Below are 27211 nucleotides of genomic sequence, written 5' to 3' on the forward strand. Positions count from 1 at the left end.
GGGCGACAGGCGAAAATCAATGCGCGCGCGGATGTCATCCATAAAATTAAGTCGATGTCGCCTTACAGACATACTGGGGAATGTCTATTCTAATAACATTCTTTCTGTTTTGGATCTATTTGACACAGGCCACCCGAAGACGAGAGTCTTTGTAACCCATGCAGGATACAATGGCTTGTCCGAGGCCCTGCACCACGGCGTGCCCATGGTGTGTCTGCCGCAGTTCGCGGACCAGCCCGGTAACGCCGCCCGGGTGGTGGCCAGGGGACTGGGGGTGAAGTTAGACATCAGCGCGGTAACCACGGACCAGTTGTATCAAGCCATTCGTCATGTTCTCACCAACAACAGGTACTGGTGGTTAGGATTAAAGCTCGTCTGCGTTCAGCACCAAGGACAGTTTTGTTAGTGTAGGAAGTGTTCAGCACCAGGGAGACTGTATTGTTGGTGTGAAAAGTGTTCAGCACCAGGGACTGTATTGTTGGTGTGGAAAGTGTTCAGCACCCAAGACAGTTTTGTTAGTGTGGACAGTGTTCAGCACCAGGGACAGTATTGTTAGTGTGGAAAGTGTTCAGCACCAGAGACAGTATTGTTAATGTGGAAAGTGTTCAGCACCAGGGACAGTATTGTTAGTGTGGACGTGTTCAGCACCAAGGACAGTATTGTTGGTGTGAAAAATGTTCAGCGCCATGGACAGTATTGTTAGTGTGGAAAGTGTTCAGCACCAAGGACAGTATTGTTGGTGTGAAAAATGTTTAGCGCCAGGGACAGTTTTGTTAGTGTGGAAGTGTTCAACACCAGGGACAGTATTGTTAGTGTGGACGTGTTCAGCACCAAGGACAGTTTTGTTAGTGTGGAAAGTGTTCAGCGCCGGGGACAGTATTGTGAGTGTGGACGTGTTCAGCACCAGGGACAGTATTGTTAGTGTGGACGTGTTCAGCACCAGGGACAGTATTGTTAGTGTGGAAAGTGTTCAGCACCAAGGACAGTATTGTTGGTGTGAAAAACGTTCAGCGCCATGGACAGTATTGTTAGTGTGGAAAGTGTTCAGCACCAAGGACAGTATTGTTGGTGTGAAAAATGTTTAGCGCCAGGGACAGTGTTGTTAGTGTGGAAGTGTTCAGCACCAGGGACAGTATTGTTAGTGTGGACGTGTTCAGCACCAAGGACAGTTTTGTTAGTGTGGAAAGTGTTCAGCGCCAGGGACAGTATTGTTAGTATGGACGTGTTCAGCACCAGGGACAGTTTTGTTAGTGTGGAAAGTGTTCAGCGCCGGGGACAGTATTGTTAGTATGGACGTGTTCAGCACCAGGGACAGTATTGTTAGTGTGGACGTGTTCAGCACCAGGGATAGTATTGTTAGTGTGGACGTGTTCAGCACCAGGGACAGTATTGTTAGTGTGGACGTGTTCAGCACCAGGGACAGTATTGTTGGTGTGAAAAATGTTCAGCGCCAGGGACAGTATTGTTAGTGTGGAAAGTGTTCAGCACCAAGGACAGTATTGTTGGTGTGAAAAATGTTCAGCGCCAGGGACAGTATTGTTGGTGTGAAAAATGTTCAGCGCCAGAGACAGTATTGTTGGTGTGAAAAATGTTCAGCGCCAGAGACAGTATTGTTAGTGTGGAAAATGTTCAGCGCCAGGGACAGTATTGTTGGTGTGAAAAATGTTCAGCGCCAGGGACAGTATTGTTGGTGTGAAAAATGTTCAGCGCCAGGGACAGTATTGTTGGTGTGAAAAATGTTCAGCGCCAGGGACAGTATTGTTGGTGTGAAAAATGTTCAGCGCCAGGGACAGTATTGTTAGTGTGGAAAGTGTTCAGCACCAGGGACAGTGCTGTTAATTTGGGGCATGTAGAAGCCACAAATACAGTGAAAATGTTACGGTCGACTCCACGCCAACATTTACTAATGTTATGCCCTCCCACAGCTACCGTGAGACGGCCGCCCGCCTGTCCCGTCTGCACCGTGACCAGCCCCAGTCACCCATGGAGCGGGCCGTCTGGTGGATAGAACACGTCATCCAACATGGCGGCCTGCCCCATCTCCGCGCACGCGCCGTGGAGCTGCCGTGGTACCAGTACTACCTGCTGGACGTGGCTGTGTTCCTGCTGTCCGTCTGTTCAGCTGTCCTGGGGACCGTGTGGTGCGGCTGCTCCTTCGTTTGTAGAAGGTTATGTTGTAAAACTGACAGCAAGCTCAAGTCACAGTAGCTCTCCGCGGTTGTAATGCATAAAATTTTCAATGAGTGCCATAAGGCCACAGCAAGTGATTTTTATGGATGACATCAGCGCGCGCATTAATTTTCGCCTGATTTTGAAAAAAAAAATTTTGTTGCCTTCTGACAGAGGTCAACATGCCGAAAATGGGCAAAGATGTCTGCTGCCATGCCGGAACGTGGATGGAAGATTACTATGAAGAGAGGAGACAAGAAAAGGCATCTGATTTAATGTTTTGTTTCTTACTTTGATGCAGTGATATGTGATGCTGGCTGTGTATATGTGATGATCCCACCGAATAAAAACCATTTGTACAATGATTTGAGTCAAATTCTAAAATGTAGGAATGTAGGAGTCTACGGGGGATGTCATCCATAAAATTTACTTGCTGTGGCCTAAGTCACAAACACAAGCTTCGTCTCTGAGAAGAAAACATGTCTATTAAATATAATATTTCATTCATCTAATACTGTATAAAAATGTGTTGATTCCCATGACCGGAAAAACGCCAGTTTTGTACACTACGTCAAGCAATTTTCTTACTTTGGTGGACATGAGTACATAGCTTTGGTTAGGGACGTCCCAGAATAGGATAATAAATGGAGGTCCCGTGTTTGGGGACAGCCACACCTCACGCGTGTTAAAGAATCCACCATACACACCTTTCGGAAAAGATTAGGGGCATGTCCCGGTGTGCGATGGTCTAAATACTACTATCTGATGAAAGTCGGTGATTCATTACGGAAGGAAGGATAGGCGAAATAACAAATACCACAGCACATGTTTATAGTACTCAGTGTGGAATTTGCAATGAGGATAAAAATCATACACATACGTTCATTGAACCGGCTACACAACTACAACACCAGACAGACCTCACTACTGCACAAACCTAACTACACAACTACAGCTGGTCACCGCACATTTGCATTCCGATGCACGACACTTCCAGCAGACCTAAGACATGTACCTACACTATCTCAGTTTAAAGCAGGCTTGAAACATATGTCATATGAAACCTGACCTCTGACCTCCATTCCTTGATTTTCGTGCTTTTGACCTTGAACGGCTAGGACTTTGAGTATTGGACTACGACTCTGTTTTGACGAATCGGACTTTTATGTTTACTGTATGTTGTCTTACTGTACGTTACTATGTCCTGTGTAATTTTGCTGGGCCCCCTTGGAAAACAGCTGATTCAAGCTGAATTGGGGCTACCCAGCCGTCTTGAGATGAAATAAATAAATAAATAAATAAATGAATGTCGCAGACTGAACGACCATGGAACAGTACTAAAGAACAACTGTCTCAACTTGGTACAAATATAGAAATCAACTCAGCACCTATACTCTTGGGAGATTGTAATCATTTGTACGTATCCCTAACAAAATATGATATATTCTTATCTTGTGTTACGTTTAAGGATACCCCCACTCTGTTAGAAAAACACGACATTCTGCAACTTTTTAATGTACTATATAGAAACAGATGTATAAGTTCGTCTGTAATCTTGTGATCTTTAACAGACACTGCTGATTTACTGTACTGAGTATCTATCAGCAGGACTTTTCTTTTGTCACGAAGTAAATAATTATGTACAAATATGCTTGTTGGAATAAAGTTGGGAAGAATAGTATTGAATTTACACTAATGGAGATCCTGTCAAACAACCACACAGTGCTTCTGTACCCTTATGTAACAAAATCCCTCCACTAATCCCTAGTAAAATGAACACAAAAACTGCCGCGTGTATTCAAATAACATCAGCATTATAAACTTTATTCAAAACGAACTTTGTGTGCGCTTTGCATGGGACAATCTGACAAAACATACAAATATTGCACATATTTCAAACAATAAACTTTTTACGCAATTCACAGTGTGGACTTATGACCATACAATTTCTTCAGCGAATTTTAACACTTCAAACCTGTTACCCCTCTTAGTAGATGGACTTGGTATATTCCACAATGTCATAGAAACTGACTGGGTGCCCTCTTATTACATCACATATTGTATGTAGGATAAATTGAGCAAAAAATGTTCGATTGGGTCAGAAGCAATATGTAAAGCACTTTCCTGAAAGTTCCAACTGAATTAATTTCTTTTAACCGATTTCTAGGGCCAGGGGTACACCTTTTAACGATAGCTAGTGGAGTACTCTTCTTCACTGTCACTTTAACTTGCACTATCCTGTTACAGATGGACGGTATAGGCCGATCCTGATTCAATCAACGATAGCATTGGTTCGACCAATGAGAGAGCAACTGCATGTTCTTGTGCATACATAAACGTTTGACGTACATGCAGCCACTTTCTCATTGGTTGAACCGCTAATGACCCCCCTCTCATTGGACAGTCAGTCTATCCTATGACAGAGGACGTAGCAGAGCCCTCTTCAACCCTTTGGACGCCTCTTCTCTTACTCTGCCGACCAATCGCCGTGCCTGTACTATGGTGGGTTTGGCCGGTCGCGTCCTCGCGTGGTATTCCATCTGCAGTTTCTCCAGCCGGGTCAGGCTGGGGGAAAACTTCTGTTCAACCGCCGCCTCTTCCATCTTGATGTTTTTCACGACTGCTTGGACGACAGTTTCACTGGTGATGTCCTTCCAGAAATCTTCGTCTTCGCCTTGTTCTTCTGTCACGATAGACACCGAGCGAACTCGACTGCTCCTCCTACTGCCTTTTTTCGTCTCCTCTACGCGCTCATCTTCTTCCTCCTCTTCTTCTGTCATGTCGTCTTCTCCTTGCTCGTATTTCATCCATTCTTTCCACATTCTTTTGTCACTGTCCTCTTCGTCTGAGCCAGTTTCTTCTTCTTCTCTTTGTAGCGTCGACTCCAGGATGGTAGAAAGCTGTCTTTGACCGAGACCCTTACCGGGGGAGTCAACCTTTCTCTTAGGCTCGTGGACCTTCTTTTCCCGCGGTTTATTTTTGACCGCAGACGAGACGGAGGTTGGGGGCGGGGGAGGAGGAGGAGGTTTTGGCGGGAACTCAGGTGGGGTCACTACGGTTCTGTCATGTTCTGTAAACTCGCTAGATGGCGTTACAGGCGTCGATCCACTGACGCTTCGATACGACTCTTGGACGTCATCGTCAACTATTTCTTCGCCATCAACTCCGTAGAGAATGTCTTTGAGGATGGATGGTTTCTCCCCTTGGGTCGGAACCCTATCCTCGGTCACGCTGGAAAACGTTGAGGCATCTTCGGTATCAGTGCTTGTCTCATCATCGTCCCAAGCGCTCATCATACGAGATCTACCCACGGTGAACGAAAACTGGTGCCCCTTGGTTTTCTTTTTGCCCGACTTTTTCTTCTTCTTCTTTCGTCCTTTCTTGCCCGATTTTTCACTACGAGAATCATCTGTTGGAGCGATTCCTAGCTTTACAGCGTCGCAGAGATTGGAGTGTCCTTTCGGAGTCCTAGGTCTGGGACTGGACAGTCTACGGAGGGATTCCGGGGACGGGACTGGAGACCGCGGCGGGCGCGGAGGCTTGGGTTCCGGCGGACGGTTCCTCTCGGCTTCGGCCTTTCGCTTCGCCGACCGGATCCGGAAACCCTTCCCCAGTGCGATGTCGATGTCTTCGTCTAGGTGGACCTTCGTTTTCACTTCCTATCAGATGGGAGTAAAAAATGCGGATTAGAGACATGGAAATGAGGTGGCAAACACACGCAATATTCATTCTTACAACAAAAGTCGGCGTTTAAGATCTGCACTGCAAAAACGGCCGTTTGTAAGGTTAGAATTACTGGAAAGAAATTGGTGATTTTGGACTGCCGGGAAGTGTATTGGATTGTTCTTAAATGTACTGAATTCGTGACGGGGATTGTACATTTTTGTACCACCCACTAACTTCCGCCCGGCGCTTACCATGCCAGGTCGATTTCGGGTATCACCCCACGTCCTGAATTCCTCCACATACCGCCCCACTTACTCCCACTGGCGCGTGCTGAGTCGTCTTTAAGTAATGAAACCGAATAGTTTAATGACTGTATATGCCAACCAAGGAGCCCAGCATGGGACTCTTAATCCATGGGTCGTGGGTTCGAGCCCCACATCGGGTGAACTCAATATTTTTTTCCGTAATTAAAAAAAAATCAAAATCGTAAGAGTACTTACCAAAGTTTCTAGATTGTACTGCAGCTTTTTCAGCTCGTCATTTTGCCTCTCCAGGTCGTCCCTTGTCACCAGGGTGGCCGTTTTCGGTCTCTTGTAGTCCGGAGTCTTCAACTTCGGGACAGGCACGACCAGCGTCCAGTCGGACTCCGTGATCTTCCCCACCGAGGACTGCCGCCGGGACGTCGCCGTGGTAGCCCTGCTTTTTCTCCCGAGAGACCGGGCTATGTGTCCGCGGGACCCCGACGCGTACGACACGCTACTTCGCGCAGAGATTGCCGACATACGTTTGGATCTATCGTGGTACTGATTATTTTGGTTCCCCCTTTCAACCCCTTTGTCTGACGCTCTCCTTCCCAAACCACTTGGAGATTGGTCTCTTTCAGGAGATGATTCAATTAACTGTTCATCCAATTGCGAGGCAGATGTCGGCCTGTCCTTGTTCTTTGCTATACCGTGAGCTCGCGCTTGTATCACTTGTTGTGTGGTGCTATCTATAATTTTCTGAAGCCGCTTGTACGTTGTAGTATGAGTCTTAAACTGTTCTGTGTTCTTTTCTTTGTCGACAGGATTTTCCCGGAACTGTTTTCTGTCACCGAAACTCACATCTCCGTAATTTAGCTCCGTTGCTTCGAATTCCTTGTTCAGAAGTTCGAAGACTTTTTCGTCGTAGGTGTGGAAGACTTCTTTCACCTTGTCCATTTGGTAGAGTCTTCGCCAGTTCTTGTCTGGTCCTTTGACGCGAGTGTCTTTGACGTTGACGTCGTCCCACATCTTGCAGAGGATGAGTAGATCCATGAACTCGTAGATCTGAATGCGTCCCTTGGCTTCGTAGTTTTCCTTCAGGTGTTTAACTCTGTGCATGAGTTTCAGGGGCGCCACCGTGCGGCCGCACATCTTCAGTGTACGTAACAACGCCTTTTCGTTTATTATCATTCCTGTTAAAGAAGAAAAGAAATAACAGTTTAAGAGTCTATTCATAAAAACCAGCCTCGCAGTCTGTACCAAAATATGCTGAATAACACTGATTTTTTTTAGTTACTTGTCTGGCAAATACAAATTAACATTGCAATACATATACATGTACAAACACACGAACAAAAACATTATAAAAAGCCTTACATGGGCACTAAAGACCAGAGAGTCCTAAGAGTCTTACTGCAAAGACTCGTAGTACAGGCATATTGCCTTGTGTTTTTCAAATTCAAATAAGAATTGTATTACTTCTGTATTTATTTATTTATTTATTTATCTACATGTATTTTTGATCTACTACATTTGCGGAAGGATGGGAATAACAGGTGACTATCACCTTGTCAGCAGGGAAGGTTTGAACCACTTAATACATATATCTATACAGGGCTCGAAATTCATTTTGGGGAACAGGTGCACTGGTGCACCCAACCTAAAAAATTAGGTGCACAAAATTTTTTTTGAGTGCACCATATAAAACAAAACCTAATTACATATCTTACTGCTCCTGTTCTGAGCTTGAATCTGAAATCGGAGCTAACGTCAAAATCTTAAACAAATACTTCAACAAAGATTTTACTATTTTCTGACACTAAGATGCATACTATTATACATTTGATATGTACAAAAAATACCTACAAAAATATTTGGGTGCATATTGGGTGCACGGCTCCAATTTTGGGTGCACTAAGGTGCACATGCACCCAGTATTTCGAGCTCTGGTATAATAACATGCGCATGCACCCCTAGTCTGGACTTTTCAATAAGTGTGGTGGTCACATCTGAGAGGCCGCCTTGTAGGTTTCGCTGGCCGCGCCTTCGGAGGGAAAGAAACTACCTCCCCACGGCCGGACTCCCTTGGCCTATTTTATTATCTTTTTTTTGCGGAATTCTACGATCCGTATTCCCGTAGAAAGGCCTGGTGGAGACTAGGCGGGTATCACAAGAACGGATTGGGCGTCGACTACACCAGACGTTGTTTTAAATTCGAGAACAAAGCTGACTAAAAAACACACACTCACAACCCACTTCTAGTCAACCCACCATTACTGACTCAAACAAAGCCATCTATTGGTCCCATTTATTACCCACAATCCACCGCCACCTCTGCAAACATTGGGTAAGTGACAGGCAGGGATAGCTTTTCAGCCGTCGTGGGAATTTTTCTTTGACGCGGAAAAAAATAGACGGGTACTATATCAGCTGTATTGTATACGTGGCCTTGCGTCTATGCTTGCCAAAAAAGCATGTTGAATATTTCATTATCCTGTGGCTACAACATGTCTAAAACGTGCCGTACGTTTGTTTGAAGAAGCAGAACTGACAAAAGGATTTCATCAGTTGATTAACCAAATGTACAGCTACAAATTGACTGCTTAGTTGAGTTAGGAGACAATTGTATACTAGTAGTTTTTCTGTGCAAAATTGATACAAAATGCACTTGGGGAGCCCAGAAAGGTTTATTTAGAATACTATTGTGCTTGGGACTGTTTCTGACAAGGCGACTAGACGTACGTTTAATGGCCGGAACGGAGCAAACCAATTTAAACTTGTCCGTTCAGCGATTGGTCGCGATAACCAGGTTAGTGGATACACTGTTTGTCACCACTCAATCACAGGTTTGAATAGCGGGCCGTTATTGGAAAAGGTCTGCAAACACCGATCAATTACTTGAGGTAACAAGGAGACGTTTCGCAAACAAAGGCCACAAAGGCGCGGACTCTTCAACGCGCGAAAACTAGGTTACTCCGCAACATAGACCACAGAAATCACACCAATAAATCGGAAAAAAATTGTAATTTATACTTATAACTGCTATAAATCTCTACTTTATGATGGCAGTTTTATTTCTAGGAAACGGTAAACGGTAACGTTACAAACACTCAAAAACAGGAACGGTCTTTTTCAAGTCAAAACAGGTGTGTGACTATTGTATCCTGTTCAAATTAGATTTTCTTGTCCGCTCTTCTACTTTTCACATAAGACGGGAGTAATAAAAAAGGCAGCAACCAGAGACCCTGAAAATATTCCCATTCATTCGCTAGCCCCTGACCAAAGGCTTTATGCGGGTCCCACGCCACAAAGCTACGTTTGAATGAGACTTTTGAAAAGTACTGTTACCTAAATCCGACTGTTGTGCCCAAGTCCTCAAGAGAGGAAAGAAAGAAGGTAGAGACCAAATACTCGCACTTAAAAAATATCCTTAAAAGATCAGTACAAACCGATCTATGTTTTCAAGCTCATCAACCTTAAACGTAATGTTTTACAAAGAGAATGAAAGGGATCAAAAGAAATGTAGAATATTCTTACCGTGCATATCGTGGTGTTCGTAGGCTACGTATGCCACCCGTATTTCGTGGATCTCCTGAAAGTTGAGAAAGCGGTGATCCAAAAGGACCAGACATTTCTTGATGAGCTGACAGTTGTAGTGTGCCGTGTGGAGGTTATACGTCAGGTGGAAAGCCTCGTTGAAGAAGTTCAGTTCCATCAACCGAGAAACCTGTCGGAAACTCACTCCGGCCTCTCCCTCGGCAAAGTCCGGAATCACCCGCTCGAAAACGTCCACCTGGTAACCGAGGGCCCTGGCGAGGCATCGTAACTCCTCCCAGGTGTAGTAACCCTTCCGTTTGGGAAATGTCAAGTGCATTGTCCGGCGATTATTCCAAGACGTTGACAGTAGAAGTCCGACACCACCTGTTGCTACGTCGCCATGTTTCCAAAATATAACGGAGACCTTGCGGTATCACGTGTCCGGCGCTGGAATAGTTCAACTTGTCTGCGTCTTTCTTATTCACCCAAAAGTAAGCACCGAAAGATCATAAAATCAACACATTTACACCAAAACCACTACTAGTTGCTCACAAATTCTATTAGAATTGTTAATACACAAGGCCTAGTGATTATGTAATCGTTTGAAGCACCAACACACCTATAATGAATAATGGTTTCTTCCATTCAGTCAGTCTGACCTTCGACCTTGTTGTTGCCGTCTGACAATCGATTTTATCCGACAAAATAGATCATATTTTCGACTTTGGATCAAAAACAAACCGTCTGAATGGTCTGAACTGAGGGAAAGGTAGATCACAACACCGCTGTCAAGGCTTAGGCGTGAACAAACACGACTAATTCGGCTGACAAAACAGAGAAATTCGATTCCTTTTTGGGTGTGGGAGGGCGCGAGTGGTCGCAGACGACAGAAAGTTGAAAGTTCGTGGGCATATCTGGACAACAGTCACCGTTATGGCGGACGGAGACGATCTAGATTTCAACCCGTTCTTCCAGGCGTTACAGGTGAGGGTCAAGACCGCATACAAGTCCCAGACACGGGGTATATTTGAGTTGTGTGTGTTTGGGAGAGGGAAAAAACAAAGTGATGTTTGTGTGTGTGTTGGCAGTAAGTTGGGAAGGGGCTGTCAGCTGTTCTAGATGTCAGCATACCATAATAATGATAGTGCGTCAGTGCAAATGTCTTGTCTTCTTTGGGGGGTTAAGGTAGCCAACATCAACTTGCTGATCATTCTGCTACACTGTAGAATTGGGCTGTAGAATTTGGACCATCACACACCGGGGCATGCCCCCTACTCTTTTTCGAAAGGTGTGGTGGGTTCTTAACTTGTGTTGGGTGTGGCTCTCCCTAAACACGGGACATCCATATAACGTCCTATCAGAGGGACGTCCCTAACTGAAGCTAGGTACTCATTTACACCTGAGTGAAGTGAGGAAAGTTGTGTAAAGTGCCTTTCCCAAGGGCACAAGATCGGTGACATGGGTCAGGGGATCGAACCCGGGACCTCTTGGTCCTGAGACGAATGTGCTACCACTGCGCCACACTACCCCACGAATTGACAGACACAGAATGTCACCCCTGTAATATGTACACCGTATGTCGTCCCTGTAATATACACACCATATAACACGTACTGGAAGTTTCTACCATACAAAAAAATCCGTAGCTTCATCGAGCTTGGGTTCTTAGCATTGTGGACGATAACAAAAATTGGCTTGCTTTTAACATTACATAAGGGTCTGCATTCCTTTTTCTGTGAGGCATAGTGAGCCATATCAGCATAATTTCGAATTCACCATCAATCGTATCCGGCCACTCAAAGTGAAGTGTGATTACCTTCGCCAAGAAGGTAACAATAAATATGTTTTCAGGGGCGTTTGTGTGTGTGTGTCTTCTTCTTCTTCTTGGTACTCTCGAAAAACCCCTACTGGGGTATCACTGAGAGGGGGGGGTTACGACGGACTATGGCTGCGCGGCCAGGAGTCCGGCCTTAAAGGCCTCCACTGTCTGGGCTTTTACTAACTGTCCCGGCAGCTTATTCCACTTTTTTATGTTTGTGGAAAAAAAGAAAATCTTACGATGGGGGTTACGACGGACTATGGTTGCGCGGCCAGGAGTCCGGCCATAAAGGCCTCCACTGTCTGGGCTTGTACTAACTGTCCCGGCAGCTTATTCCACTTTTTTATTGTTTGTGGAAAAAAAGAAAATCTAAAACAGTCTGTTTTGGCAGATATTACTTGATATTTATATTCATGACTTCCTCTGGTGCGCTTATGGGCAGGTATATGTGTGTGTGTGTGTGTGTGTGTGTGTGTGTGTGTGTGTGTGTGTCTGTCTGTAAGCAAGATAACTCGAGAAGGTTTACATGCCTTGGATTGTCTTCATACCGGTAGTACTGTAGGTCTTGATGAGACCTGGAAATGGAGACTTGATAATGACTTGATCTGTGTCACTATGTTTGAGTTATCTTCTTCAAGCAGATGTAAGGGGATGATAATTTTCTATCACAGTGACAGAAGCATCCGACAAAGAAGTCTGGAATATCTGATTTGTTGCTTTCTATTTCTGCAGACAACATTTAAGCAGCAGTACAGCATAGCCAGACATAAATGCCACCTAGTGTGCATCCCTGCTACTGACACACTACAGGGCAGGACCATCAACCAGAGATTTGTGGGTAGGTATTGCAAACATGTATTGTTTTCACTGTCGTCAATGGGCACCGCCATATTGGATTTTGACATACGTACAGGTGCCATCTTATTGGGTTTTTGACAACATTTTATTTATCTTATTTTCATTTATTTTATTTTCTGTCATTTTTATACAGGGTGGCCCATTAAGTGATTATGTACTTCTTTTCAATGGGGCCCTGTTTTACACAACAAAACACAACAGTCACATACAAACAGTAAAATTGGGATACAATAAATAATGATAATGGCAATGATAATAATAATAAGTAAAAGAAATGAGCGTTAACAATGACTTTTTGTCCATTTTACAGAGACTCATATTTTGAGGACATCACCTTTTTTTCAAGGGTAAGCCTTTTATTTTTCCTATCATTATGAGTAGTTGGCCTATGATTATATTTGCAAACAGAATGTAAAAAAATCATAATTCTAATCAAAATGTATGTCTACTGTCTGAAAAGTTATCTATTCAAAAACTTTACTTCTTTCAACTTGCAAGTAAGAACAGTTATCTATTGGGCTGATGATGTCTCCGCAGGGCTCAAAATTCATTTTTTGGGAATAGGTGCACTGGTGCACCCAACCTAAAAAATTAGGTGCACAGAAAACGTTTTGGGTGCACCATATAAAACAAAACAGATCTTACTGCTCCTCTTCTGAGCTCGAATCTAATATTGGAGCTAAATTCAAATCTTAAACAAGTATTACAACAAAGGTTTTATGATTTTTGTGACACTTGGATGCCAAGAATATCCAAGAATATACACATACATTTGATATGTACAAAAATACCTACAAAAATATTTGGGTGCACCAGTGCACCCACAGAAAAACATTGGGTGCACAGATCCAATTTTGGGCGCACTAGTCCAGTGGTTAGCGACCCTGCCTCTGGAAAAAAAGTCGTGAGTTCTGGAAAGGTCACAGTACTTAGGATGGGATGTTAATCCATGGTCCACTGTTCACTGTGCTTGGCAAAAGAGCTAGGGGAATTTCCCCTGTACAATGAACCTTAATATACTTTACATAGTGTCTGTCTTCTCTGTCACAACCAGTGGAAGAGTAACTCTTTAAGTTTGTTTGAGCTACAGCTGTATTTTATCCAATTTAGTGTCTCTTGTTCCTCTAAGCGTTGCATAACTAATGCTGAGGCTTGAAGGCAGCCTGCCATTTGCCTAAACTGGTTTGAAATCACTTTCATTTTGAATTCACTTTAATTTACTTTCACTCAACTACAGGCAGTACATTAGTACAGACAAGGATGGCAGTAAGACCATTGCAGTGGAGGAGGGCAATATTGTCACATTAGAAGGTAGTCACCATAGTTTGTTTCTTTATTTGTTAGGCCACGCCAATTTAATTAGTTGTTTCTTGGATTCTCCCTGTCCATATTTTTCTGCAAAAAAAAAAAATTTAGGTTCTAAATCAACTGCAAAATGCACAATAAAAGACATATTTTGCCTTGAACAGTTGAAGAACGTCCTCTTCTTCCTAGTTGTTAAAGTTTTTCAATGTAGTAACAATGCAACTTTGTTTCATTTAAAGTTCAAAATATATTGTTTTAATTATAAACCAGCCAGGTATGTTGACTTCATAGCTCATAGTGTACCATTTTTGGCTATCATGGGGTGCCTTAATGTTTTTTGCTTGGCCTGTTTTTTTTTTTTTTTTTGCCCTGTCGCTTAATCTTTTTTCTGAAAAAATCTGTGAACCAACAAATTAAATTGGTGTGGCCTAATATCACTTTGTTACCTAGATGTGTACAGAGGCTTTTTTTCATTGTTTCTGTGTGTGTATGCCTGTGTGTGTGTCTGTGTTTTCATAGTTATTTCCACATGCTTATGGCATGTTGGTATAATTACAGGAAGTTACATGTAGGTCAAAGGTCCCAGAAAAAGTTATCTTATTTCCTGTCTTCAATAATTTATAGTACAGTGTACTTGTATATGCTTGACTGGTGTCTTATGGGAGCCAGTGGGAAAATGCATATAGACAGAATAAGCAAAAAAAAGTCACAATAATGAATAAAACAAGAAATTCACAAAATTCTTAATGCTTCACAAAAGTGTGAAATTTTTGTCATTAGATCTAGTCAATGCTTTGAGATATTTCTAACCAACTGTAAGACTGAAATATAATATTTGCTAATTCTTACTACTTGAAGCAATACATTTTTGTGTTTATGTTGTAGTTTAATTCTGTAATTCTCATGTATTCAGGGTTTCAAGACGAAGCTGAAGTTAGAATTTTGTCAGAGGAACTTGCTTATAATGAGGTACGTTTACTTGTATCTATTTCCTCTTCAAAATGACAAAGTTTAGCAAGTGTATATCTACAATAGTGAAAAACATGATTTTATTTATATGCATGTCAAATTTTTTATCTTCTTGAGCTAATGCTTTTAAATTCATTTAATCATAGGACGTTATATGGATGTCCCGTGTTTGGGGATGATGATGATGATAGCAGTATTACTTTCAAAATTGAAGGTGTACATATATGTATGGATTTATTACCTTCGCCAAGAAGGTTATGTTTTCAGAGGCGTTCGTGTATGTGTGTGTGTGTGTGTGTGTGTAAACACGATAACTTGAGAAGGCTTAAATGGACTGACTTGATATTTGGTAGTTGGGTAGGCCTTGATGAGACCTCAAAATGATTAGATTTTGGGCCCCCTGGCGGCTTGTCATGGTACTGCAGCAGAACTTCCGGTTTTGATATCTCATGATACAGACAAGCTAGGGTAACCAAATTTGGATGGTAGATAGCTCTTGTGCTGCGAATAAAGTGACATGAGTTTGAGCCCCCTAGTTGCTTGCTCTAGAACTGCAGGGGGGTTTAAAAGACAAATGTTTAAAAGAGGAAAACTCAAGAACCGATTGATGGATCATCGTGAATTTTGGTATGTAGGTAGCTTAAGTGATGCTTGACATAATGAGATTACAATTATGCAAATATGAATGTAATTTGCATAATTAATGAGGAAATTCTCTAAATCAGCTGCATTCCATTATTGGAAGTCCAAGCTTGTAACATATGTTATTAAGAACGAGAGAAACACAGGCAGATATCGATTATGCAAATGAAGACTTAATTTGCATAATTAATGAGAAAATGTTATAATTGCATGGTGGTAACTGCCTTGAATTTCATACTTGGGGTGTTTGAAAGTTAAGTGAAGGTGAGCATAATTAAACATAACTTACTCAAATAAGGACCACATTTGCATAATTTATGAGGAAATGCTATGATGGCATTCTTTGTTAAGATAAGACTGTCTTTTGGTGTAGAATATGATCAACAGATATAATTCATGCAATTGAGGATCCTATTTGCATAATGAGGGGGATTAATATATAATTTCTTATTCATAAAGGCTAACTTCATTTGGCGAAGGTATGAGATCGTGGAACTCTAGTTATACATGTATTAGTAAGATAATTGTTCAATGTTGGAAGTTTGAAAATGATGTATCTATGTGTTGTTTTTCAGGACTACAAACCATACAAGATTTTAGTCATAGAAAGACCTTTAGATGGGACAGTACAAGCAGTAAGTATCTTATGTCTTTAACCTATGTCTTTATGTCTTTAATTCTATATTATAAGTATTCTATATTATAAGTATTACCAATGTACTCAGTATCAAGCTATGAATATATTTAAAACAAAACTCTTACAGAGATTTTTTACAAAATTATGTTCGTCTCTTTAATTTATCTTTGAAGGAGGAAGTGACAATGGAATAAGCACAGTATATAGTAGAGGGGATTTATTCCTTGAGCTAACTGACATCTTGCACACACAGTCGTCCCTTGAAGTAAGACACCTGGAGCCGCATAGTTCCCGTTCAGTACTTTTATTCAGCCTGTCACACAATGGTATAAGCACAGAATCAGTGAAAAATTCACAATAATACAAAAAGAAGAAATTCTAAATATACTGTACTTAACAGAGCTGTAAATTTAATTTTCTTGTCTTTCTGGTATTTCAGTCTGCTTCCAGAGCAAGATCCCAGTCTATGTTGGGAGATGCACAAAGGATTACCTATCAAGAGTAAGTGGCATTTTTAATCCATTATACATTAGTAAATAAAGCTTTTTCTTCAGGCCAGCAACTAGATTTTAGATAATTTTTTTAAAATGAAGATTTACCACATTTGTGTCAGGAGTTGACATAACAGGTGAATATCACCTGTTCAAGATGTCAAACCTGAGACCAGACTGTAAGGTTTGAACCACTCACACTGGGAAGGTCCCCTACTCTTTTCGATAAGTGCGATGGGCTCTTTAATGTGTGTGGGGTATGGCTCTCCCGAACACGGGACCTCCATTTAATGTCCTATCCGAGGGACGTCCCTAACCGAAGCTAGGTACTCATTTACACCTGAATGAAGTGAGAAAAGTCATGTAAAGTGCCTTTCCCAAGGGCACAAGATCGGTGACATCTGGCAGGAATCGAACCCTCGACCTCTTGATTCTGGGCCGTACACTCTACCGCTACGCCACACGACCCCTCAACCAACACATTTTGATTTTTCTGACACTAGCACACTTGTGCCTTTGAAAAGTTTTTGTTTTTATCACAGACTGTAGTGTTCATTACATTATAGAAAGCAGTTGCAAGCGAAAAAAACATATTGTTATAAGAATAAGAAACAGAGTATTTGCTTGTTATAGGTAATGTTTTCACAAGTATCATGAACAAAACCATGTTCTTTTTTTTCAGAAACCATCAGTATTTATTTTCCTTTCCAGAATGTAAAAAGGTATGTTTATTTTGCCTCTATGTTTCTAAAAGGTCCCTGAATATGTGACAGGGGCTTTCTTGACCACAACGTACACGTATTCTTTAATTCTTAACATATTGCATGTAGATCTAATAGACTTTGTATATCAAACATTGCTTCCCAGACTTACACTGTCAAGCATAAACATTTAGTGTAAAGTGTTTCTTAAATCTATTGATAATCATATTATAGGCCACACTATATTGATGACATCCCTGCTCACATTAAGTTTTGTATGTGCCCCCCCCCCCAAAAAAAAAGAAAATTAAAACCATACTGTTTCTTCAAGTACTTGAACTAAGGATGACAAAGGTTGTATTAATAATGATAATAAGAATTCTGTGTCCAAAGACACAGAAGATGAGAACCAAAATAAAGAATTTCATTGTTTGGTATACCATGCTCTTTTTTGTTTAACCTTCCTGATTGCTTCGATTTCATATGATGAAGGCAATTTTTTTTCCCAACTTCTTTTTTTCACACACTTGAATTAGTTTTGCAGTGCTCGGAGGATGTCATCCATATAATCAAATCAGTATGGCTGTATATGTATGTAGAGGAAAAGCAACATTGTTGACCAAATTGTTAATTTCTGTCTGGGCTCCTTTTCCACCAGGCTTTAGTTAGACTGGACAGGAACATCACAGAGTTCACCAACAATTACATGATAGTGACTGGATATCTGGACCATGCAGTACAAAAACTACAGGGCATCTGTCAGCAAGCAACTGAGGTACATGTTGGTGTGTGTGTGTGTGTGTGTGTGTGTGTGTGTGTGTGTGTGTGTGTGTGTGTGTGTGTGTGTGTGTGTGTGTGTGTGTGTGTGTGTGTGTGTGTGGTGTGTGTGTGTGTACGTGTGTGTGTGTGTGTGTGTGTGGTTGTGTGTGTGGTGTGTGTGTTTGTGTGTGTGTGTGGTATGTGTGTGTGCATGTGTGCAAGGGGGGGAACTCTTATCTAACAGTATTAATGAAAATCTTTGGTGGCAAATTATTACTTTTTGGTACTGAAGTACTAGTGCTACTTATGATTTGGTTGTGGGTTTGTGTGTCTGTGTGTCTGGTCAGACTGGTTGACAGCATGTGGGGTGTGAAGAAGATTGACAAGCAGAATGACGGGAGTTCAAAGGGTCAGACACAGGAAGCACAATGAACTTGAGAGCAAGTTGACAGCATGTGGGTGGGAGAAGATTGACAGGCAAAAAGATAGGATGCCTAAAGGTCAGACACAGGAAATTGGGTAAATCGTAAAGAAAACCAAAATACTTCCTGGAAGTCTAAAATCTTCTTGGTCTTTTGATGTCTTGTTTATGGAAGGTCTAACCACGCCAAATTGTGACATTTTTTTGTTGCACTCATTGGGGGTTTGGAACCACAAATTTCTTTGAGGGCCCGCATGCCCTTTTCCGTAGAGCGCAATCGGCCATTTTAATTCTACGTAGGGCATAGACGGACCACTCTAATTCAATGTAGAACATAATTGGCGCATTTTGCATAGAGCGTTTTCGCAGTTTTAATTCTATGTAATGCATTGTAGCCACTTGGAATTTATCGTAAAGCGTAATCGAGAGCTTTCATTATTTAGGGTAGAGCGTTGTCGGGACCTCATGCAGCCCCCCTTCTTTGTGTTTTCAGGATATTCTGAAGCTGTGCAAAAGGGAAAGACAAATTGACAGCATTGCTCAAGCAGTAGAAAGGTAAGAACTTCCAGGTTGTGACATTGCTGTAGTCATATCTCTCCATGCCCGTAGCCAGGGGGGGTTCAGGGGGTTCTTATTATCTAAAGGTCCAAGATTTTTCCTTAGATGGACTGATTCATATCACAAGCGGGCCTGGAATCATATAAAAACTGCCTACTTTGTCATTGAATAAAAAGTTATCTCTGACTTTTTTTCTTTGAAATCCTCTCAAAAACGCAAGAAATGCCATTTTAGAAGGTTCATTTTTCAAAATTTTCCCCCGGACCCCCCTAGGAACCTCGTGCCTACGGCGCTCACAGGCCCCCAGGCACTGGGAAGAACCCCCCCATTCAAAATCCTGGCTACAGGCATGCTTTCTTTGTTTTGTGTTGTTTGATTTGTCATGATTATTGGAGGGTACTAGTACTAAACTGGTTAGTGACTTTAAATATCTGCATGTAGGTAGCTACAGTAACAAAAGGTTTATCATAGGCCACAGCAAGTAAATTTTATGGATGACATCCTCCCCAGATTCCAAATCTAATGCGAGTGGGCGAAAAAAAACAAGGCGGGACGAATAAAACAAGGTTCCTACATTTTTAAATTTTGACTCAATAATTGTCCAAAATGGTTTTGATTCAGTGGGAACATCACATACACACAGCCAGCCAGCATCACATATCACTGCATCAGAGTAAGAAACAAAACATGAAATCAGAGTCTTTTCTTGTCTCCTCTCTTCATAGTTATCTGCCATCCATGTTCCGGTATTACAACAGACATCTTTGCCCATTTTTGGCATGTTGACCACTGTCAGAAGGCAACAAAATTTCTTGTCAGAAATCAGGCGAAAATTAATGTGTGCGCTGATGTCATCCATAAAAATTACTTGCTGTGGCCTTAAACTGTTTGCCACTTTTCTTGCAGTTATGTAGTTGGATCAGTCCACACTAAGATGTGGCAGGCAGTCTGTCAGCAGTGTCAGAAGGAGGAAAGCCTTCTGCAGAAGAAACTGGAAGAACTCAGGGGGGTGACAGGAGAACAGTTGGGTGTGAAGGAGGCTTTCTGCTGCCCCCTACCTGGAGCAGTAAGTACTGCAGGATCTCTACATTACTGGACTAATGAAATCACTGAAATTGGCACTACAACATTGTGCAATTGATGCACACAGTACATATTTTGTGTAACACCTTTTTAAAATCTTTTAAAGAGATTTAGATTTTTTTTCCTTTTTTTTCTTTCATAGAATAGATCATAGTACAAATATGTCAGTGAAAGTAAAACATTATATAGTACAAAATAAACCAGCAAACTCGATAAATTCTTTTAAGAGTCAGACGTTTTAGGTAGCTACCACTATCTTTCTTGCAGTGACTAAGAAAGATGTATGATACTTAGCTTTATTACCTTCAGAAAAGGGAAACATATTATTTTAGGTCAGTTTCTTCTCCTTCATCTGTTTCAAACAAATAACTTAAAGGTAAATGACAGTGGTCACCATGGTTACTGATGATGTTTGATTTCTCCATGTATACTGTTAGGCTAGGTCATGTGAAGGTTATCATTTGCATTTGCTTGCAAATGTTACCTTTCTAGTTTTCAAGTAGTTTTGTCCTTCCACAATACAGGTAGTGGAGTTGGCCACACTAGATGGACTGAAAACACCGCTTGAGAAACTGTCCTGCTTGAAAAGAACATTGGTACGTACATGTACAGCTTGTGATAACTGAGTACAAGATGTTCTGGAAATATGTCTTTTCTTTATCATCATTCTTTTGCCAATGTTGCCAACATTGTAATTAGTCTCAAGTGTGTGTGTAGAGATGTGTGTTTGCTACCTCAGTGTATGAATTCTATTTTTATAGAGTGTGTAGTTGTGTGTTTGCTTGTATTTCCATAGTTCCTTAGGTCAAAGGTCCCAAAAAGTGGGGTCGTGTGGCGCAGTTGGTAGCGCGTTCGGCTCACACCCCAGAGGTCGCGGGTTTGAACCCTGCTCATGTCACCGATCTTGTGCCCTTGGGAAAGGCACTTTACACGACTTTCCTCACTTTACAGGTGGAAATGAGTACCTAGCTTCGGTTAGGGACGTCCCTCGGATAGGACGTTAAATGGAGGTCCCATGTTTGGGAGAGCCACACCCCATGCACGTTAAAGAACCCACCACACTTATCAAAAAGAGTAGGGGGTCTTCCCGGTATGAGTGGTTCAAAACCTTACAGTCCGGTCTTACGCAGCTTGTACATGTACGCACATGTACAAAACTGGTGTGTTAGGCCTAAAGGCGGTTTACCGGTTATGCGAAACAAACAAACAAACAAAAAAAAGGTTTTCTCATTTCCTGTCTTCAATTAACTGCTCTATGCATGTCCATTGTCTTTTTGGGGCTATTTGGGAAATGCAGACAGAATCAGCTATTCAAAATAATAAATTTGATTAAAGAATTTACAAAAATTTCAGTGGTATGAGATCTTTGAGTACTTGTATTTTTGCTGTGTTGTGTTCAGGATAGTGTGAATGAAGAAGTAAACGCCCACCTCAGAGAGAACCAGGACCCCACCAGCGATGACCTACCCTGTCTGGTGTCAGATGACCTAATTCTTCTACTGGTACTCTCTTTTGTCTTGATTTGTATCATTTCTCTAACAGGGCTCGAAATTCATTTTGGGGAATAGGTGCACTGGTGCACCCAACCTAAAAAATTAGGTACACAAAAAAGATTTTAGGTGCACCACATAAAATAAAATAAGTAGAATGTCAGCAAAAACTATATTAGATGTATGTTTCATTTCAAGAAAAGTATTGTAACAATGATTGTATCATTTTTTTCTGACACTTACATGTTAAGAATGTGCTGTAACTACTAATATACATTTACCATCTTTACATACGTTAAACCTAAGATAATAATTGTGCACCCGCAGAAAAAAATTGGGTGCACAGCTCCAAATTTGGGTGTATTTAGAGCCCTGCTCTATAGCTAAGAACCATAAATTTTTGTACATCGTCAGATTGACTCACATTGAAACAAAATGATCTGCCTCACTACATGTATATTCTGAAATGTGACGTTGCCACAGAAGGGACAGAAGACTAGTGATTAAATTTTGCGTGCATTGTACAGTACAGTTACTGTAGTAAATTTGTATAGTTGTACTGTAGACTTTAAGTCAGCTTTTGCATACCGGTACAATACATTTACATTAGGAGACTCAACACCACAAGTTAGACACATATTGAATTTTATGTACAGTATATTTAGAGTAATTATCGATATAGTCATCCTAAGCGTTTTTTGTCCGTTTTAAGAATAAAGCATCTTGATCGTGCTTCTTTTTAGAGAAATTTTTCTCAGTATGGCTCCATATACATGTACTGTACAATTTATATCTATTTTGTCTTTGAATGATTTTTTTGCTTGGCCCAGGTCCCTGTCCTTGTCCAGGCCAGGTGTCTTCACCTCCCCAGCAACGTCTTCTACATCGAAAACTTACAGTGGTCACTGTCTTCCAAGGATGACCTCGGGTGAGACAAGTTATCTTTAAGACGTTAGTTGATGTTCACCTTTGTAGCTGAAGGTTTTGCTTTTGGTGTGTGTGTGTTTGCTTCTATATGTAGCAGTATCTCTACATGCTATGCACATTGGGGGAACCTACAGGAAGTTAGGCCAAAGGTCCCAGGAAAGGTTATCTCATCTCCTGTCTTCAATTTCCCTCTGGTCCGCAAGTTAAAGGACAAGTAAAGTTATTTCAGTTTTGTTGCCTTTCAGCCCAAAATCCTATTTGCAAAAGGTGACCCATTGGTACCAGTCCTGCACACATAGGGGTGATTTTTGACCCAAATCCATGTTCACGTTTGATGCCTGCCTATTCCACCAGGAGGCTGCGGTGACATAATGTGTCCATTTAATCTAAATAACTGGCCATGAAATCACTTCTCTGTTAACGTTAGTACATAAAGAACATCTCCACGAAAAAAAGGATAAACTTTAAGAGAAACCTGGAGGAGGAATAATCACCTGAGAAAGAATTTGGTAGGCTGTTGTCTGTATGTCAGTAGTCCTCCTACAATTACGACATTCGTCATATCTCATCTGAAGCATACATATACTATAGAGTAAATTAGATTAAATGGACACATTACGTCAAAGCAGCCTCCTGGTGGAATAGGCAGCCATCAAACTGAACGTGCGATTGGATTTGGGTCAAATATCACCCCTACGTGTGGGGGGATCACCTTATGCAAATAGGTTTTTGGGTTGAAAGGCACCAAAACTGAAATTACTTTACTTGTCCTTTACGCATGCCTGAGGATAAACAAATTAAATTGGCCTAAAGGTAGTTTTGAAGCATTTTTAACTGATCACTACGTCTTGTTCTATCAGTTTCAGTTTGGTGACCTTCAAGGCCTCGCTGGAGTACATGATGAGTGCAGACTTCAGCCAGCTTAGGGCCACCATGAGTCCCACACAGAAGAACAACGAGGTAGTCTGGAGTTATCTTAAAAGTTCATTTGTGTTAGTAGAAATCATTATGAAGCAAGTTTAAACTGTAATTTCCAACACAACAAATTGGACTCACCCAAATTTTCGACTGTAGAACTCCTGGACCAGTCTTTGTCAACGAATGAGCAATCCACCGCTTCCGTGACATCAACAGAGACGGGGGGCGCCACAGACTTTCTGCAACCTATGACCCACTGCTCAAGGAGTTACACTTTGAAATTACAGGTTTGAACTGTACAAAACATGGGCTTATCCAAATGTTCCACCATTCAAGTCTAGTCTAGAAATGATCAATCCACTGCTTCTGTGTCATCATGTTATGCAGACAGAACATGCAATTCAGTCAGCATAAGTAGCAGGAAGTTTGTGGCACCCCCCGTCTCTGTTGATGAATGGTTGTTACGCTCTGATGTACACACTGTATATGGCTCCTTTAGGCCAAACCAATTTAATTTGTTGGTTCTCGGATTTTTTCAGAAAAAAATATGAAGCAACAGGGCGAAAAAAATAAAAAATAAAAATTGGTCTTGGCATCCTATTATAGCCCCAGATGCTAGCATAGGAGCCATGAAGTCAACACAAAAGGCTGGGTTAATATTTAAACAATGAATTTTTAACTTTTGATCAAACCACTGCATTGATAGATGGAAAACATGTAACAACTAGGAAGAAAAGGACTTTCCTCAACTGTTGGAGGCAAAATATGAGCATATTTGAGTTGATTCAGAACCAGAATCTTTTTTTTTGAAGAGGTGAATCCGAGAACCAACAAATTAAATTGGTGTGGCCTTAATTCATCTTCCAAAGAAGTCTGGGTCAAAATCGCTTTTGCTCTTTTGCTTTCACTTTCTGTAGATCTCCATCCCCGAGCTGATGCAGGCTGCCCAGCACATGACCCTCCAGCCCGGACCTGGGGAGTGGGAGGGGAGGGGGGCAGGGGCAGAGGCTGAGTCCCCGGGAAAGATGACGTCATTCGACAGGAAACTGGAGAGCATCACCAGAATGATGGAGAGGAGTTCACAGGAGGTGCTAATTTTTTTTTACCGTTTTAACGTAATTTTCCCCGAACCGGGGTTAGACGTGCTTGCACGAAGTAGAAGTCTTTTCGTTGAAGCAAGATTTTTATGGCTGGATGCCCTTCCTAACGCCAACCCAAACCCTAGTAGGGTCCAGGATCCCTCTAACTGAGGGGGAAATACGTGTTAAGTGCCTAAAAATTCCCAAGGGCACAACGTGGGTGCATGTCCGGACATGTCTAGGTCCAGCCCTGGGGATTGAACCTGGGTCCTCCTGCTTGACAGTCAGATGTTCTCCCATTTCCGCAAATAATTTCATCAGGTTGGAAGATACTTAGGGTATAGAGTTTTCTTCATACACAACCAGAGAGGTTCTCACCTGCTTACGTTTCGATGTCTATCAGACACCTTCCTCAGAGCTTCTGACTGGAGTTCTGCAACTCGCCGCTATTTAACCGGGACAAGGGGGGATACAAGCTCAGCCACGTTTGGGATTGCATTCTCGCCGCAAAAGCGCCACCTACTTTGGCGTTAAATAGCGGCGAGTTGCAGAACTCCAGTCAGAAGCTCTGAGGAAGGTGTCTGATAGACATCAAAACGTAAGCAGGTGAGAACCTCTCTGGTTGTGTATGAAGAAAACTCTATACCCTAAGTCAGATGTTCTATCCACTACACCACACAGACGCCACGTCTGCATTTTTTAAATGTTTACCGAAGGAAGTTTGGGAAAACATTGTTGTTGCGCTTCTTCTTCTTCTGTTCCAAACAAATAAGGTCAATGACCAAGACCAGACATCTGTCACCATGGTAACTGGTGTTGGGTTACATCATGTTGCAAGTGCCATGCAGAACTGAGTTCAAGAGGGTCTGCATGGTCACCATATACATGTATATCAGTGTCTTTGAGTAAGAATAAACCAAGCAGTAGTTTAATTCTGTTAAGCTGGGCCATCTGAAGGTATAAATATAAACATGCAAATGTTATTTACCTTTCTAGTTATTTGATTTTTCTGAAGTACATCATGTATTGTTGGCAATATTGCATACACAAAGTGTGAAAAAGTTGAAACTTTCAGTTTATGACAGCTAGTTTTTCTATCCACAGCTGGCAGCTGCTCCTATGCCACTAAAATCCATCACAGGTGAGCAACACCTTCTTTCCACCAGAGCCTATGACCACTGAACTACTGCTGAGCCATTTAAAATACATGTACTCATATAGAATACAACATGGTGTATTTTGTATTGCCCAAGGTATTGGCCCGACTCGTTGGAGGGCTGGGGCCAAGGGTGATGTGGAATACACCGTGTTGTATTTTATTTATATATCATACCCACCCAAGAAAACACGCCTTTCAATGCTGAATGAGCCAAGATTTGGTGTCCCTAAACCACGAAGTGCAACAACATCTATTCCAATATCCGAATACTGTATTTGAATTTTTGAAAATTAGCGGCGCCCATGGTTAGGGGAAACGTGTTCAAATCTTTCTGTGGAAGCCAGGGCCATTCTGTAACGTATAGCCCGGTCGGGAACACCGTTATCGAAGGTTACATGTATCATGGTCGGGTATGATATAAAATGAATTACATCCTATTAGATAAAGAATTTTTTTCATTTTTGTTTCTCTGAATCTGAATCATGGAAAAGAAAGAAAAGAGGCAAAATTAACAAGATTTTACTTGCTGTTGTCTAATTCTGAACTTTCATGTTAAGGCCACGGCAATTTAATTTGTTATTTCTTGGATTTTTTCAGAAAAAATATGAAGCGACAGGGCAAAAAAAAAGGCCAAGTCACCCCATGATAGCCGGAAATGTTGCAATATGAGCCATGAAGTGAATATATCAGACTGGTTTATAGTTAAAACAATAGATTTTGAACTTTTAAAAATTGCATTGTAAAAGTTACATTGGAAAACTTTAACAACTAGGAAGAAAAGGACTTTCTTCAACCATTGGGGCCAAAATATGTCTTTCATTGAGCATTTTGCAGTTAATTTAGAACATTTTTTTTTGCAAATCAGAAAAAATGGACAGGGCAATCCAAGAAGCAACAAATTAAATTGGTGTGGCCTAATGTTAACTATCTTGTCAGGAGAGACTGGTGACCAGCAGAGAGCGGGAGGAAAGCGGGGTGAACAGGTTCCTGATGTCATTCCTCTCAGGAAGGCTGACAAGTCCGGACTGGGGTAAGAACAACCATGTAGTAATGTACGGTGTAGTGCTGTGTACCAGTTCGCTGGACCAACTAGTAAAAATGTTCAGGTTCAAGTAAAAAAAAAAACTTAAAAGTCAAGAACCGATTCCGGACTTATTACAAAAAATCCCATGTCACATACCCTTTTTCTTTCCAAGTCACCTAAAACCTTCCATTGCAGAACCTGTGCTGCAAAATGAAGAAAACATTGCCATCAGGCATTGTCAACTGTCGGCCTCCAAGTTTTGCCCAGGTTTGCAAGGTTGCCAGCATGCAATTTTGCATATGCCATGGGTTAAGGTCCAAACTTACGAGTCCAGAACTTAACCTAAACCTCTGGACTTGAATCTGGACCTGAACCTAAATGTGGGTTTAGGTTCACAGCACTAGTACGGTGTTCTAGCCATCTAGCCAGGGCCAGTCTTTTGACCGCCATTTGACTGAATTTTGCTGCTCGTGAATAGACAAAAATTGTGCCCAATTTGTTATCTTTGAAGATCAAAACTTGATGTGTAAAATTCTGCTGCTATGCAGTTGATGATGCAATGTCAAAATAGACTGTGCAAGAAAAGTGTCATACATGATATGCATGTAATCAAGTCTCTGTATAACCAAGTCTTTTTGTCTTTCTTTCAGAGATTTTCTGTCATCATTACAAGATGATTTTGGATGTTCATATGGGAAGCAGACATAATGTTCCATGGATGCACAATTTACAGGGCTTGAAGTACCAAATGCATATG

The 27211-nt window shown here is 41.6% G+C and overlaps 3 protein-coding genes across 3 annotated transcripts in view; 2 read left to right on the forward strand and 1 right to left on the reverse strand.

Annotated features, from left to right (window-relative positions):
* The window catches only part of LOC109480502 (UDP-glucuronosyltransferase 2C1-like), a 6916-nt gene extending 4618 nt beyond the window's left edge, over nucleotides 1-2298 (forward strand). The window contains exons 3-4 of the mRNA XM_019782745.1: nucleotides 129-348; nucleotides 1926-2298. Of these exons, the coding sequence (XP_019638304.1) occupies nucleotides 129-348; nucleotides 1926-2208 (503 nt within the window). The 3' untranslated portion in view covers nucleotides 2209-2298. The remainder of the gene's footprint in view (nucleotides 1-128; nucleotides 349-1925) is intronic.
* A 2281-nt stretch (nucleotides 2299-4579) lies between these two features.
* LOC109486353 (uncharacterized protein DDB_G0284459-like) lies at nucleotides 4580-10020 on the reverse strand. Its single transcript, XM_019790215.1, has 3 exons — nucleotides 9615-10020; nucleotides 6336-7270; nucleotides 4580-5828 (listed from the first exon to the last, which is right to left on the reverse strand). The coding sequence occupies exons 1-3, from the start codon at nucleotides 9949-9951 to the stop codon at nucleotides 4584-4586; spliced, it is 2517 nt and encodes an 838-aa protein (XP_019645774.1). The 5' UTR covers nucleotides 9952-10020; the 3' UTR covers nucleotides 4580-4583.
* A 252-nt stretch (nucleotides 10021-10272) lies between these two features.
* LOC109480590 (ankyrin repeat domain-containing protein 27-like) lies at nucleotides 10273-27211 on the forward strand. The gene is made up of 19 exons (XM_019782857.1): nucleotides 10273-10598; nucleotides 12166-12271; nucleotides 12602-12638; nucleotides 13529-13602; nucleotides 14510-14565; nucleotides 15783-15842; nucleotides 16284-16345; nucleotides 17018-17057; nucleotides 17695-17811; nucleotides 18710-18771; nucleotides 19681-19840; nucleotides 20382-20453; nucleotides 21258-21359; nucleotides 22178-22275; nucleotides 23135-23234; nucleotides 24110-24280; nucleotides 25376-25412; nucleotides 26367-26460; nucleotides 27105-27211. Exons 1-19 carry the CDS (start codon nucleotides 10548-10550, stop codon nucleotides 27160-27162), a joined length of 1557 nt encoding a protein of 518 aa, XP_019638416.1. The 5' UTR covers nucleotides 10273-10547; the 3' UTR covers nucleotides 27163-27211.

The sequence above is a fragment of the Branchiostoma belcheri genome, unplaced genomic scaffold (genome assembly GCF_001625305.1).
Source record: "Branchiostoma belcheri isolate BF01 breed outbred unplaced genomic scaffold, Haploidv18h27 scaffold1, whole genome shotgun sequence".
Taxonomy (NCBI): domain Eukaryota; kingdom Metazoa; phylum Chordata; class Leptocardii; order Amphioxiformes; family Branchiostomatidae; genus Branchiostoma; species Branchiostoma belcheri.

Bases quoted from the DNA above. Each gene is read 5' to 3' on its own strand.
- LOC109486353 (XM_019790215.1), bottom strand. From the start codon at position 9,951: ATGCACTTGACATTTCCCAAACGGAAGGGTTACTACACCTGGGAGGAG. The intron at 7,271-9,614 runs GTAAGAATATTC...CTTCTTTAACAG, and splicing joins CGAACACCACGATATGCACG to GAATGATAATAAACGAAAAG. The intron at 5,829-6,335 runs GTAAGTACTCTT...CCCATCTGATAG, and splicing joins AGTACAATCTAGAAACTTTG to GAAGTGAAAACGAAGGTCCA.
- LOC109480590 (XM_019782857.1), top strand. From the start codon at position 10,548: ATGGCGGACGGAGACGATCTAGATTTCAACCCGTTCTTCCAGGCGTTA. The intron at 15,843-16,283 runs GTAAGTATCTTA...CTGGTATTTCAG, and splicing joins TAGATGGGACAGTACAAGCA to TCTGCTTCCAGAGCAAGATC. The intron at 20,454-21,257 runs GTACGTACATGT...TGTTGTGTTCAG, and splicing joins CCTGCTTGAAAAGAACATTG to GATAGTGTGAATGAAGAAGT.